General features: G+C 46.1%; 1 protein-coding gene across 1 annotated transcript in view; it reads right to left on the bottom strand.

Moving 5' to 3' along the window:
* RHAG (Rh associated glycoprotein) overlaps positions 1-15,615 on the bottom strand; it is a 110,588-nt gene that overhangs the window by 56,329 nt on the left and 38,644 nt on the right. The window contains exon 2 of the mRNA XM_073674031.1: positions 5,795-5,978. Coding sequence (XP_073530132.1) covers positions 5,795-5,978 — 184 coding nt within the window. The remainder of the gene's footprint in view (positions 1-5,794; positions 5,979-15,615) is intronic.

Here is a 15,615-nt window from a genome sequence, read left to right on the forward strand (position 1 = left end):
CTCATACCCAATCCTGGTATGCATGGTACCCCATCCCTCATCCCTATCCTGTTATGCATGGCACCCCTCATTCCCAATCCTGATATGCATGGCACCCCATCTGTCATACTGGTATGCATGGCACCTGATCCCTCATCCTGGTATGCATGGTACCTCATATCCCTATTCTGGTATGTATGGTACCCTCATCATGGTATACATAGCACCCCTCATCCCAATTCGGGTAGGTATGGCACCCCTCATCCCCAATCCTGGTATGCATGGCACCCCTCATCCCCAATCTTGGTATGCATGGCACCCCATCTCTCATCCTGGTATGCATGGCCTCCTCATCCCAAATTTGATAAACATGGCATCCCTCATCTCAATTCTGGTATGTATGGCACCCATCATCCCCAATCTTGGTATGCATGGTACCCCTCATCCCCAATCCTGGTATGCATGGCACCCCATCTCTCATCCTGGAATGCATGGCCTCCTCATCCCAAATTTGATAAACATGGCATCCCTCATCTCAATTCTGGTATGTATGGCACCCATCATCCCCAATCTTGGTATGCATGGCACCCCTCATCCCCAATCCTGGTTTGCATGGCACCCCATCTCTCATCCTGGAATGCATGGCCTCCTCATCCCAAATTTGATAAACATGGCATCCCTCATCTCAATTCTGGTATGTATGGCACCCATCATCCCCAATCTTGGTATGCATGGCACCCCTCATCCCCAATCCTGGTTTGCATGGCACCCCATCTCTCATCCTGGTATGCATGGCCTCCTCATCCCAAATTTGATAAACATGGCATCCCTCATCTCAATTCTGGTATGTATGGCACCCATCATCCCCAATCTTGGTATGCATGGTACCCCTCATCCCCAATCCTGGTATGCATGGCACCCCATCTCTCATCCTGGAATGCATGGCCCCCTCATCCCAAATTTGATATACATGGCACCCCTCATCTCAATTCTGGTATGTATGGCACCCCTCATCCCCAATCTTGGTATGCATGGTACCCCTCATCCCCAATCCTGGTATGCGTGGTACCCCTCATCCCTATCTTGGTATGCATGGCACCCCATCTCTCATCCTGGTATGCATGGTACCCTGCATCTCTATTCTGGTATGTATGGTACACCTCATTCTGGTATACTTGGCACCACTCATCCAAATTCTGGCATGTATGGCCTCCTCATCCCTCAATCCTGGTATGCATGGCACTCCATCCCTCATCCTGGTATGCAAGGTACCCTGCATTCCTATCCTGGCATGCATGGTACCCCTCATCCTGAAATGCATGGCACCCCATCCCTCATCCTGGTATGCATGGCACCCCATCCCTCATCCTGATATGCATGGTACCCCACATCCCTATTATGGTATGTATGGTACCCTTCATCCTGCTATACATAGCACCCTACATCCCAATTCTGATATGTATGGCACCCCTCATCCCCCAATCCTGGTATGTATGGCCTCCTCATCCCCAAATCCTGATATGCATGGCACCCAACTCCTCATCATGGTATGCATGGCTCCCTCATCCCCAATCCTGGTAAGTAAGGCCACCTCATCCCTATCCTGGTATGCACGGCACTCCTCATCCCCCAATCCTAGTATGCATGGCACCAAATATTCCTATTCTGGTATGCATGGTACCCCTCATCCCTATTCTGGTATGCATGGTACCCCTCATCCTGGTATGCATGGCACACCATCCATCATCCTGGTATGCATGGTACTCGGCATTCCTATCCTGGTATGCAAGGTGTTCCTCATCCCCAATGATGGTATGCATGGCCCCCCTCACCTCCCAATTCTGGTATGCATGGCCCCCCTCACCTCCCAATCCTGGTATGTGTGGTCCCCTCACCCCCCAATCCTGGTATGCATGGACCCCTCATTCCTCAATCCTGGTATGCGTGGTCCCTTCACCCCCCTAATCCTGGTATGCATGGTACCCCTCATCCCCCAATCCTGGTATGGGTGGCCCCCTCACTCAATCCTGTTATGCGTGGCCCCCTCATCCCCCAATCCTGGTATGTGTGGCCTCCTCATCCCCCAATCTTGGTATGTGTGGCATTCTCACCCCACAATCCTGGTATGTGTGGCCCCCTCATCCTTTTCACACTGCACTCATACAAAAAAAAGCACTTATACTCACCTTTCTTCCCTGTGCTCCAGCGCTGCGGTGTCCTGTTCTGCCGGAGTCCAGGGAAGGAGTGCGGCGCTGGAGTACGCACATGCTCATGCCTCACTGACCGGCGCCATTTTGCTGAAGACACAATGCAAATGCGTCTTCGGTAAAATGGCGCTAGATAGCGCTATGCGCATGCGCGGACTCCGACTCCTTCACTTCTGCCCCTGTCTCCGGCGAGAAGAGAGGCGCCGTGGCAATGCTCCTCCCGGTCAGGTTAGTATGTAAGTATGGTGCCCGAGATCGCGGTATGCGTTCAGTGTCTACGCATACCGTGATCTCCAGTGCCATACACTCCTCTTACCTGTAACGGCCCCATGCGTTCTTCTGTCTGGAGCCAGACTGTGCAGGCGTGTCACGCTTCCACAGTCTATAGAGGCTTCAGACAGGGACGCTTGTAGCGTTATATTATAGATATACACTGCTCAAAAAAATAAAGGGAACACTTAACAGAATATAACTCCAAGTGAATCAAACGTCTATGAAATCAAACTGTCCACTTAGGAAGCAACACTGATTGACAATCAATTTCACATGCTGTTGTGCAAATGAAATAGACAATAGATGAAAATTATTGGCAATTATCAAGACACACTCAATAAAGGAGTGGTTCTGCTGGTGGGGACCACAGCCCACATCTGAGTACCAATGCTTTCTGGCTGATGTTTTCATCACTTTTGAATATTGGTTGTGCTTTCACACTCGTGGTAGCATGAGACGGACTCTACAACCCACAGAAGTTGTTCAGATAGTGCAGCTCATCCAGGATGGCACATCAAAGCGAGCTGTGGCAAAAAGGTTTGCTGTGTCTGTCAGTGTAGTGTCCAGAGGCTGGAGGCACTACCAGGAGACAGGTCAGTACACCAGGAGACATGGAGGGGGCCGTAGAAGGGCAACAACCCAGCAGCAGGACCGCTATCTCTGCCTTTGTGCAAGGAGGAACAGGAGGAGCACTGCCAGAGCCCTGCAAAATGACCTCCAGCAGGCCACAAATGTGCATGTGTCTGCACAAACGGTTAGAAACCGACTCCATGAGGGTGGTATGAGGGCCCGACGTCCACAGATGGGGGTTGAGCTCACAGCCCAACACCGTACAGGATGCTTGGCATTTGCCATGGAACACCAGGATTGGCAAATTCGCCACTGGCGCCCTGTGCTCTTCACAGATGAAAGCAGGTTCACACTGAGCACATGTGACAGACATGACAGAGTCTGGAGACGCCATGGAGAGCGATCTGCTGCCTGCAACATCCTTCAGCATGACCGGTTTGGCAGTGGGTCAGTATTGGTGTGGGGTGGCACTTCTTTGGAGGGCCACACAGCCCTCCATGTGCTCGCCAAAGGTAGCCTGACTGCCATTAGGTAACGAGATGAGATCCTCAGACCCCTTGTGAGACCATATGCTGGTGCAGTTGGCCCTGGGTTCCTCCTAATGCAGGACAATGCCAGACCTCATGTGGCTGGAGTGTGTCAGCAGTTCCTGCAAGATGAAGGCATTGAATCTAATGACTTGCCTGCTCATTCCCCAGACCTGAATCCGATTGAGCACATCTGGGACATCATGTCTCGCTCCATCCACCAACGTCATGTTGCACCACAGACTGTCCAGGAGTTGGCGGATGCTTTGGTCCAGGTCTGGGAGGAGATCCCACAGGAGACCATCCGCAACCTCATCAGGAGCATACCCAGGCGTTGTAGGGAGGTCATACAGGCACGTGGAGGCCACACACAATACTGAGTCTCATTTTGACTTGTTTTAAGGACAGTACGTCAAAGTCGGATGAGCCTGTAGTGCGTTTTTCCACTTTAATTTTGGGGGTGACTCCAAATCCAGGCATCCATTGGTTAATAAATTTGATTTCCATTGATGATTTTTGTGTGATTTTGTTGTCAGCACATTCAACGTTGTATAGAACAAAGTATTTATTGAGAATATTTCATTCATTCAGATCTAGGATGTGTGATATGAGTGTTCCCTTTATTTTTTTGAGCAGTGTATATATATATATACCTTGTGCTTCAGACACAAGGTACTTTGATCACGCTCTGTGCATGAAGAGTACATCGGGTCACCATAGCTACGATCGGGAACCCGCACTGGCGGCCCGGGGTCTCTGATCTGAGAGCAGAGGGGCTTCTGTCCCTCTGTTTGCTCGCTAAATGCTGTGATCGCACTGATCGCAGCTTTTAGGGGTTAAAGTGCAGGAGCAGTGGAGGCACCATTCCTGGCACTGAGTGCTGGGTGTCAGCTGGCAGAATTAGCTGAAATCCGGTGGCGATTGCGCCCGCACAGCCTGTTCATAATAATACATACCTGGTCCATAAGGCCCTTGGGACAGGGACGTATTTTTATGCATAATGTCAGAAAGGGGTTAACTCACACCTCTACATGGGTTAGGACGTTGGGTGGTGCACACACTGATGACACACGGGTGTGCACATGTGCAGGACGTTTTGCGGCCCGTGCTGCTGTTAAAAAAACAGACATACCATTTGAATGGGTCTAAATGAATAAGTCTCTCCAGTATGTGTCAAAAGAGTCACCACACATACTGGAGACACTGAGGAGGCCTTGCCATTAGTTTAAAGGGGTATTTTGGCCTATTTTGCTGCATCTGGACCAGGACAGTTGCCATCCCTGATGGAAAAATTAATTCTGAATTTTATGAGCAGATTTCTAGGAAATTGTCAAGACCTTTGTCTGTGAGCTAAATCTCAAGGCAACGTGGGGTCATTCAGGAAAACAATGAGCCAAAGACACAAGTCGTTCTGCAAACGAATGTGCAAAGAAGAATAAAGGTAACATTTTGCAATTGGAGAGTCACAGTCCGGTCCTTAATCCTATAGAAATGTTGTGGAAGGACCTGAAGGAAATAGTTCACGGGAGAAACCTATTAACATAGCAAAGGTGAAGCTGTTTTGTGGGGAGGATTGGACTAAAATCCCCCCATGCCGATGTGCAGGACTAATCAACAACTACAGGAAACATTTAGATGCTCTTATTGCTGCACAAGGCGTCACACCAGATACAAAGGTTCACATACTTTTGCAATGAATAATTAAAAATTGGGAGTGCTCAGTAGTTCATAGGCCAGTCCCTATGGCTGAGATGTGACATTTTCTCACTTTTCACATTCACCACAAAATGGCTGCTGAATTCCCTGCTTTCGCTTTTATACAGGCTATGATAGTCCATCCTCATTGGATGTTCTTTCCCATGTGATGGGATAGCTGAAAGGCATTATGTGAAAGCTGTATCTCAGTTCATGATTTCCTCCTAAGGCTGATGTAATTTTCTTCAATGTGTAATATATCGGTGGCCATTTTAAGTGACTCCTGTGAAGCGAATCGCTAATTATTTACAATTGTTCCTGTAAATTTGACTTGAATTTTATAAACAACAAATCGATTTGCTCGATTTTGGGAAATCTATGACATATTAGAAGATGATTTTTGGCACCATTTCCCTCCAAAATATAATGTTTAGTCTTTTATAGATCATGCGGCTCGTTTCCTTTACATGAGCACAGATCAAAATAACACATTTGTGTCTACCTGAAGCTACCACAAGGAGGCGCTCTATTTACACAAATTACCTTTTAATGCCGATTTCAACCTTGCCATCGTGTAAGTGCCAAAATCCCTGCATTAATGTTCCCCACTGAAGACCAAAAGCTGCGATGAGTAAGTTGATGCCGACGCTGCTGAATCCATATCTTTTCAAAAAGGTCATCAAGAACCCGAAACCAACGAAGATCATGACGTGCACATCCTGAAAAACTGCGGAGAGAAGAAGAAGACTCGGATATCAGATCATACATTCATCTACTTTATGGACCAAACCATGTTCTACATTTTAGCCATTTTATGTTTTTTAGTTTTTGTTTTTTTTTTCATATTAATGATTCATATTAGATTATTTGTGTCCAATTCCTGCTTCACTCAGTGATCTACTGGTACTGACTAGAGTTGAGCGAGTATGTTCTATTAACCCTTTCGCCGAGTATGTTCGGGCCGAGCTCCGAGTATTTACAGCTGCTCGGTGATATGGTTGAATCGCTCCCGTGTGTGTGATTTGCAACTGTTTGACAGCTTTATTACATGTGTGGAATGTCTATTTCTTACACATTCCTCACATGTAATAAAACTGTCAAACAGTCGCAAATCATGCACACGGGAGCGATTCAACCATATCACTGAGCAGCTGTTACTACTCGGTGCTCGTCAGAGTATACTCGGATAGAACATACTTGCTCAACACTAGTACTGACTAGAAGTAGGACTGTGCCGTACATTGTGTAGTGGCCGTTAATGGTATTGCACGCGCTCTCCCACTCTCATGAATAGGGGAAAAAAACACAGGACAAAAAAGGAGCAAAACTGGCGCTGTCTGTTGCTGTAAAACCACTTTTGTACTGGTCAGTGCTAGAATCAGAGTAAAAACGATGGTGTGAGAAACAATAGAACAATAAAATATTTATCTTTTGGGTCCCAGAAAAGCTGGATGAGGCACTTAAAAAATTAATAAGGGTGTAGTACTTATATTTGACCACTAGATGTCAGTGTAACAATTAAAAACTTTTGCATTCTCATGTATCATTACAAATTGGCTCTTCCGAGAGGAAGAGAACTAGAACTCTAGTGCCACCTATAGTTACAAATTTTTATTACACTGCCAAACTGAGGGGAATTTACAATATAGTCAGACAAAGGAGAGGTCTCAGGGTGTTTCTAAATATACAATTTTATTTGAAAGGGAACTTGTCAGCGGGTTTTTAGACCTCAAAGTAAAAGTATCACAGTGAAGTACCTGTAATGATAATTACTTCCATACTTACAGTACAGACCAAAAGTTTGGACACACCTTCTCATTTAAAAATTTTTCTGTATTTTCATGACTTTGAAAATTGTACATTCACACTGAAGACATCAAAACTATGAATTAACACATGTGGAATTATATACTTAACAAAAAAGGTGTGAAACAACTGAAAATATGTCTTATATTCTAGGTTCTTCAAAGTAGCCACCTTTTGCTTTGATGACTGCTTTGCACACTCTTGGCATGTGTGTGTGTGTGTGTGGTGCGTACGGCGTATAGAGTGTGTGTGTGTGTGTTGCATACGGCGTATACAGTGTATGTGTGTGGTGCGTACTGCATATAGAGTGTGTGGTGCGTACGGCGTATACAGTGTGTGTGGTGTGTACGGCGTATACAGTGTGTGTGTGGTGTGTACGGTGTATACAGTGTATGTGTGTGGTGCGTATGGCGTATATAGTGTGTTTGGTGCGTACTACATATACAGTGTGTGGTGCGTACGGCGTATACAGTGTGTGTGTGTGTGTGTTGCATACGGCGTATATAGTGTATGTGTGTGGTGCGTACGGCGTATACAGTGTGTGTGTGTGGTGCGTACGGCGTATACAGAGTGTGTGTGGGGTGCGTACGGCGTATACAGTGTATGTGTGTGGTGTGTACGGCGTATATAGTGTGTGTGGAGCGTACAGCATATACAGAGTGTGGTGCGTACGGCGTATACAGTGTGTGTGTGTGGTGCGTACGGCGTATACAGGGTATGTGTGTGGTGTGTACGGCGTATATAGTGTGTGTGGAGCATACTGCATATACAGAGTGTGTGTGGGGTGCGTACGGCGTATACAGTGTATGTGTGTGGTGTGTACGGCGTATATAGTGTGTGTGGAGCGTACTGCATATACAGAGTGTGGTGCGTACGGCGTATACAGTGTGTGTGTGTGGTGCGTACGGCGTATACAGTGTGTGTGTGTGGAGCGTACTGCATATACAGAGTGTGTGTGGGGTGCGTACGGCGTATACAGTGTATGTGTGTGGTGTGTACGGCGTATATAGTGTGTGTGGAGCGTACTGCATATACAGAGTGTGGTGCGTACGGCGTATACAGTGTGTGTGTGTGGTGCGTACGGCGTATATAGTGTGTGTGTGTGGTGCGTACGGCGTATACAGTGTGTGTGTGGTGCGTACGGTGTATACAGTATGTGTGTGTGTGTGGTGCATATACAGTGTGTGGTGCGTACGGCGTATACAGTGTATGTGTGTGGTGCGTACGGCGTATACAGTGTGTGTGTGTGGTGCGTACGGCGTATACAGTGTGTGTGTGTGGTGCGTACGGCGTATACAGTGTGTGTGTGGTGCGTACGGTGTATACAGTATGTGTGTGTGTGTGGTGCATATACAGTGTGTGGTGCGTACGGCGTATACAGTGTATGTGTGTGGTGCGTACGGCGTATACAGTGTGTGTGTGTGGTGCGTACGGCGTATACAGTGTGTGTGTGTGGTGCGTACGGCGTATACAGTGTGTGGTGCGTACGGCGTATACAGTGTGTGTGTGTGTGTTGCATACGGCGTATATAGTGTATGTGTGTGGTGCGTACGGCGTATACAGTGTGTGTGTGTGGTGCGTACGGCGTATACAGAGTGTGTGTGGGGTGCGTACGGCGTATACAGTGTATTTGTGTGGTGTGTACGGCGTATATAGTGTGTGTGGAGCGTACTGCATATGTACGGCGTATACAGTGTGTGTGTGGTGTGTACGGTGTATACAGTGTATGTGTGTGGTGCGTATGGCGTATATAGTGTGTTTGGTGCGTACTACATATACAGTGTGTGGTGCGTACGGCGTATACAGTGTGTGTGTGTGTGTTGCATACGGCGTATATAGTGTATGTGTGTGGTGCGTACGGCGTATACAGTGTGTGTGTGTGGTGCGTACGGCATATACAGAGTGTGTGCTGGGTGCGTACGGCGTATACAGTGTATGTGTGTGGTGTGTACGGCGTATATAGTGTGTGTGGAGCGTACTGCATATACAGAGTGTGGTGCGTACGGCGTATACAGTGTGTGTGTGTGGTGCGTACGGCGTATACAGTGTGTGTGTGTGGTGCGTACGGCGTATACAGGGTATGTGTGTGGTGTGTACGGCGTATATAGTGTGTGTGGAGCGTACTGCATATACAGAGTGTGTGTGGGGTGCGTACGGCGTATACAGTGTATGTGTGTGGTGTGTACGGCGTATATAGTGTGTGTGGAGCGTACTGCATATACAGAGTGTGGTGCGTACGGCGTATACAGTGTGTGTGTGTGGTGCGTACGGCGTATACAGTGTGTGTGTGTGGTGCGTACGGCGTATATAGTGTGTGTGTGTGGTGCGTACGGCGTATACAGTGTGTGTGTGTGGTGCGTACGGCGTATACAGTGTGTGTGTGGTGCGTACGGTGTATACAGTATGTGTGTGTGTGTGGTGCATATACAGTGTGTGGTGCGTACGGCGTATACAGTGTATGTGTGTGGTGCGTACGGCGTATACAGTGTGTGTGTGTGGTGCGTACGGCGTATACAGTGTGTGTGTGTGGTGCGTACGGCGTATACAGTGTGTGTGTTTGTGTGTGTGCTGCGTACGGCGTATACAGTGTGTGTGTGTGTGGTGCGTACGGCGTATACAGTGTGTGTGTGTGGTGCATACGGCGTATACAGTGTGTGTGTGTGGTGCGTACGGCGTATACAGTGTGTGTGTGTGCTGCGTACGGCGTATACAGTGTGTGTGTGTGTGGTGCGTACAGCGTATACAGTGTGTGTGTATGTGGTGCATACGGCACATACAGTGTGTGTGTGTGGTGCGTACGGCGTATACAGTGTGTGTGTGTGGTGCGTACGGCGTATACAGTGTGTGTGTGTTGCATATGGCGTATACAGTGTATGTGTGTGGTGCCTACTGTGTATACAGTGTGTGTTGCATATGGCGTATACAGTGTGTGTGTGTGGTGCGTACGGCGTATACAGTGTATGTGTGTGGTGCGTACGGCATATATACTCTGTGTGTGTGTGGTGGGTCCGGCGTATACAGTGTGTGTGTGGTGCGTACTGCATATATAGTGTGTGGTGCGTACGGCGTATACAGTGTGTGTGAGTGGTGCGTACGGCGTTTACAGTGTGTGTGTGTGTGTGTGGTGCGTACGGCGTATACAGTGTGTGTGTGTGTGGTGCATACGGCACATACAGTGTGTGTGTGTGGTGCGTACGGCGTATACAGTGTGTGTGTGTGTGTTGCATACGGCGTATACAGTGTATGTGTGTGGTGCGTACGGCGTATATAGTGTGTGTGGTGCGTACTGCATATACAGTGTGTGGTGCGTACGGCGTATACAGTGTGTGTGCGTGGTGCGTACGGCGTATACAGTGTGTGTGTGTGTGGTGCGTACTGCATATACAGTGTGTGTGTGTGTGCTGCGTACGGCGTATACAGTGTGTGTGTGTGTGGTGCGTACGGCGTATACAGTGTGTGTGTGTGGTGCGTACGGCGTATACAGTGTGTGTGTGTGTGTGTGGTGCGTACGGCGTATACAGTGTGTGTGTGTGGTGCGTACGGCGTATGCAGTGTGTGTGTGTGGTGCGTACGGTGTATACAGTGTGTGTGTGTGCTGCGTACGGCATATACAGTGTGTGTGTGTGTGTGGTGCGTACTGCGTATACAGTGTGTGGTGCGTACGGCGTATACAGTGTGTGTGTGTGTGGTGCGTACGGCATATACAGTGTGTGTGTGTGTGGTGCGTACGGCATATACAGTGTGTGTGTGTGTGGTGCGTACGGCATATACAGTGTGTGTGTGTGTGGTGCGTACGGCATATACAGTGTGTGGTGCGTACTGCATATACAGTGTGTGGTGCGTACGGCGTATACAGTGTGTGTGTGTTTTGCATATGGCGTATACAGTGTATGTGTGTGGTGCGTACGGTGTATACAGTGTGTGGTGCGTACTGCATATACAGTGTGTGGTGCGTACGGCGTATACAGTGTGTGTGTGTGTTGCATATGGCGTATAGTGTGTGTGTGTGCTGCGTACGGTGTATACAGTGTGTGGTGCGTACTGCATATACAGTGTGTGGTGCGTACGGCGTATACAGTGTGTGTGTGTTGCATATGGCGTATTGTGTGTGTGTGTGGTGCGTACGGTGTATACAGTGTGTGGTGCGTACGGCGTATACAGTGTGTGTGTGGTGCGTACTGCGTATACAGTGTGTGTGTGTGTTGCATACGGCGTATACAGTGTGTGTGTGTGTGGTGCGTACGGCGTATACAGTGTGTGTGTGTGGTGCGTACGGTGTATACAGTGTGTGGTGCGTACTGCGTATACAGTGTGTGTGTGTGGTGCGTACTGCGTATACAGTGTGTGTGTGTGTTGCATATGGCAGAGGTTTGGGGAATGAATAATGACAAACTTTTTGGGAATCCGTCCCTGACTTTTCCTGTGGGTTATGCATCATATTTACTGGAAATAGTAAAATACTAAAATTTAACCTGTTTCTGAAAGTTCAGTGTGAGACCATAGAGACACGATCTACATTGATACCATGGCTTTGTATTTATAGTAGATCTGCTAGTTTCTCCTTCTGGACAGTATTATGGATGAGAGGACATTGGGGATATGTTACAAATTTCCAACGCTTGAGAGATGATCTTAGAGCAATAAACTGGGGCGATATCCTGACACATAAAACTACACAAAGCAAATGGGAGACATTTATTAGCATCCTGAATAGGACCTGTGCACAATATATACCCTATGAGAATAAACATGCTAGAAATAGGAGGAAACCACTATGGCTAAATAGAGCTGTAAGGGGTGCAATAAGTGACAAAAAGAAAGCATTTACAGAGCTAAAGCAAGTAGGTAGTGAAGAGGCATTAAATAAATACAGAAAATTAAATTAATTCTGTAAAAACCAAATCAAGGCAGCAAAGATTGAATGAGAGAGACTCATTGCCAGAGAAAGTAAAAATAATCCCAAAAATATTCTTTAACTACATAAATAGTAAGAAGCTAAAAAAATAGTATGGGTGAAATGGTGGATGAGGATGGGGTGAAGGAGGTGGATGAGGATGGGTGAAATGGTGGATGAGGATGTGGAAAAAGCCAATATGCTAAATGATTTTTTTTTTTTCAACAGTATTTACACAAGAAAATTGCATGACAGAAAACATGATCAGTGATAACAAAAAATTCTCCATTAAATGTCACTTGTTTAACCCAGCAGGAAGTACAGCGGCATCTAAAAATCACTAAAGTTGACAAATCCCCAGACGCGGATGGAATACACCCGTGAGTACTGCAGGAATTAAGTAAAGTCATAGATTCCTTAATAACAGGGTCTGTATCACAGGACTGGCGTATAGCAAATGTGGTGCCAATATTCAAAAAGGGGACAAAAACCGAACTTGGAAATTATAGGTCAGTAAGCTTAACCTCTACTGTGGGTAAAATCCTGGAGGGTTTCCTAAGAGATGCTATACTAGAGTATCTGAAGAAGAATAACCTCATGACCCAATAACAACATGGGTTTATGAGGGACCGTTCCTGTCAAACTAATCTGATCAGCTTTTATGAAGAGGTAAGTTCCAAAATGGACCAAGGAAATGCAGTGGATGCTGTGCATATGGACTTTTCAAAAGCTTTTGATACGGTTCCACACAAAAGGTTGATACCTAAAATGAGAACAATGGGGATAGGGGAAAATATATGTAAGTCGGTTAAGAACTGGCTCAGTGATAGGAAACAAAGGGTGGTTATTCATGGAACACACTAAGACTGGGTCACAGTTAACAGTGGCGTTCCACAGGGGTCAGTATTGGGCCTGCATCTTTTTAACATATTTATTAATGACCTTGTAGGGGGCATACAGAGTAGTATTTTAATATTTGCAGATGACACTAAACTCTGCAGGGTAATCAATACAGAGGAGGGCAATTTTACATTACAGGAGGATCTATGTAAACTAGAAGCTTGGGCTGATGAATGGCAAATGAGCTTTAATGGGGATAAATGTAAGGTAATGTACTTGGGCAGAGGAAATAAAATGTATAATTATATGCTTAATTGTAAAACACTGGGCAAAACTGTAACTGAAAAAGACCTGGGTGTATTGGTGGATGACAAGCTCACGTTTGGTGGCCAGTGTCAGGCAGCTGCTGCAAAGGCAAATAAAATAATGGGATGCATTAAAAGAGGCATAGATGCTCATGAGGAGAACATAATTTTACCTCTATACAAGTCATTAGTGCGACCACACTTAGAATACTGTGTTCAGTTCTGGTCTCCGGCGTATAAGAAAGACATAGCTGAACTAGAGTGGGTGCAGAGAAGAGCGACCAAGGTTATTAGAGGACTGGGGGGTCTGCAATACCAAGACAGGTTATTACACTTGGGGTTATTTAGTTTGGAAAAGCGAAGGCTTAAGGGTGATCTTATTACTATGTACAAGTATATGAGGAGACAGTACAAAGACCTTTCTACTGATCTTTTTACTCTGAGGCCTGAGACGGGAAAAAGGTGGAATCTTCTACGTCTGGATGAAAGAAGGTTTAATCATAATCACATACGCGGATTCTTTACGGTAAGAGCAGTGAGACTATGGAACTCTCTGCCGCATGATGTTGTAATGAGTGATTCACTACTAAAATTTAAGAAGGGCATGGATGCCTTTCTTGAAAAGTATATTATTACAGGTTATATATACTAGATTCCTTGATAGGGCGTTGATCCAGGGAACTAGACTGATTGCTGTATGGAGTCAGGAAGGGATTCTTTCACCCACATGGATTTTTTTTGCCTTCCTCTGGATCAACTGTAAGGCTATGGGTTGAACTAGATGGACTTAGGCTTCCTTCAACCTTAAAAACTATGTTACTATGTTACTATGTTACACACTCAATGCTTTATCTGCTTCCTACACACAGTTAGAATGAAAAAAAACAAATTTTACATTTTTCCCTCTTGTCTGGATCTACGTTGACATAAGAAAAGTAATGAAATTCCAAGCTTCACATTATGCAGGTCATAGGCTTTATAACAGTGTCAGCCCTTTTTGTAGGACCGTCCAACCATCAAATATTTTTGAGGACCCTTTGACTCTCTTCTGATGGCTTATATTGGGGGAGAGAAGGGTCGGGCAGTTGAACAGTTACCTACTCTCCTCTCCCCACAGAGTACACATGGACACTCTGCCAAGTCAATAAACTGTTTTGGTCTTCTCCACAGGTTTACCAGCTGTGTCTGACAGATGTGCACATGACCTGTTCCTGCAAGATTGCAAGAGCCTTACCCCATGCTGTAAATTTACAATAGCGCAGGGTTAAAGCCCAGGACCAAGTTCCATAAATTTAGTGATTTATGTAAAGTTTATTCAAATGACAATGACCATTTAAAGGCTGATGGTAGTCAACTAACTGGTGAATAACAACCAACTATAGAACTGTAACACTAAGTCACTTCTCGTGGACAAGCTGAGAGTCCGAGGTAAAAAGCCAGGAGGGTATTCATAAACAGAGAGAAGAGACAAAGGCCTTATCAAGTAATGGTCCGAGATCAGAATAAACTGAAGACAATGGATCAGCACAAAGGGAGCAGGCAAAACGGATGGTCAGAAAGAGGTCCAAGGTCAGGCAGCAAAAAGATCCACAAGCAGAATACAAGGCACAGAGAGACAAACCACATAGAGCTAAATGTGCATCTGGCAGAGATCTGAGACTGCTAGCTGGGCAATCACCTGGGACAGGGAACACCTGAAGGCAGCCTGGAACCTCTCAGTCCCATATTGGCAGGCTGAGCCATCAATCAAAACACCGACAGCTCAGCACGCCCCAGCACCAGATTGTACGACTGAGCTGTCAGTAACTGCATCCGAGACATACTGAAGGGTGAAATCGTGACAAGAAGCATGAGTTAGTAGAGGAGATTGTGGTAAGTTTTGTCCTGTCCTTAGAAGTGGATATAATTGTATCCAGTCTAGTCAATGCTACAGTATGTGAGCTAAACAGATCATCAGCAGCTGTACAAATCTCTCTGGTAGTTTGCTACAGGGTATCTGTCTGGAGTTCAGGTGGTTTGGCTCAGAGAACATTTTCTACAGTGTAGACTAATGTATTCAATGTTGAGAACAAAACTACTTCAAATGGTTTTCCAGTATATAAAAAACATGGCTGATTTCTTCCAAAAACAGCAACACTCCTGTCTATGGTTGTGCTTGATACTCCAGCTCAACCCCATTTACCGTACTTTTCCTGAGCTTCAGTGCCAAAAACAACCCTTTTTTATTCTTCAATTTTTTATTCTATTTAGGCCTTTTTTCAAGTCTTTTCTATATGTGCGGGCCTGTTTGGGTTTCTTTTTTCTGTTGTTTTACACTTTCCGGCCGAGCTTAGAGATTCAAGCTGCTCTTACATTATTTATGAATTGTGACTTTTTAAAAAGTTGCAAAATTTGGCACAAATCCATTCTGAAAAAGTCACAAAAATAGTTAAACAGTAGTGATGAGCGAGCACTAAAATGCTCGGGTACTCGTTGCTCGGGTGGAGCAAATTGGACTACTCGGGTGCTCGACCCGAGCA

Source organism: Phyllobates terribilis, unplaced genomic scaffold (genome assembly GCF_046119375.1).
Source record: "Phyllobates terribilis strain yellow unplaced genomic scaffold, ASM4611937v1 Scaffold_3__8_contigs__length_932513732, whole genome shotgun sequence".
Taxonomy (NCBI): domain Eukaryota; kingdom Metazoa; phylum Chordata; class Amphibia; order Anura; family Dendrobatidae; genus Phyllobates; species Phyllobates terribilis.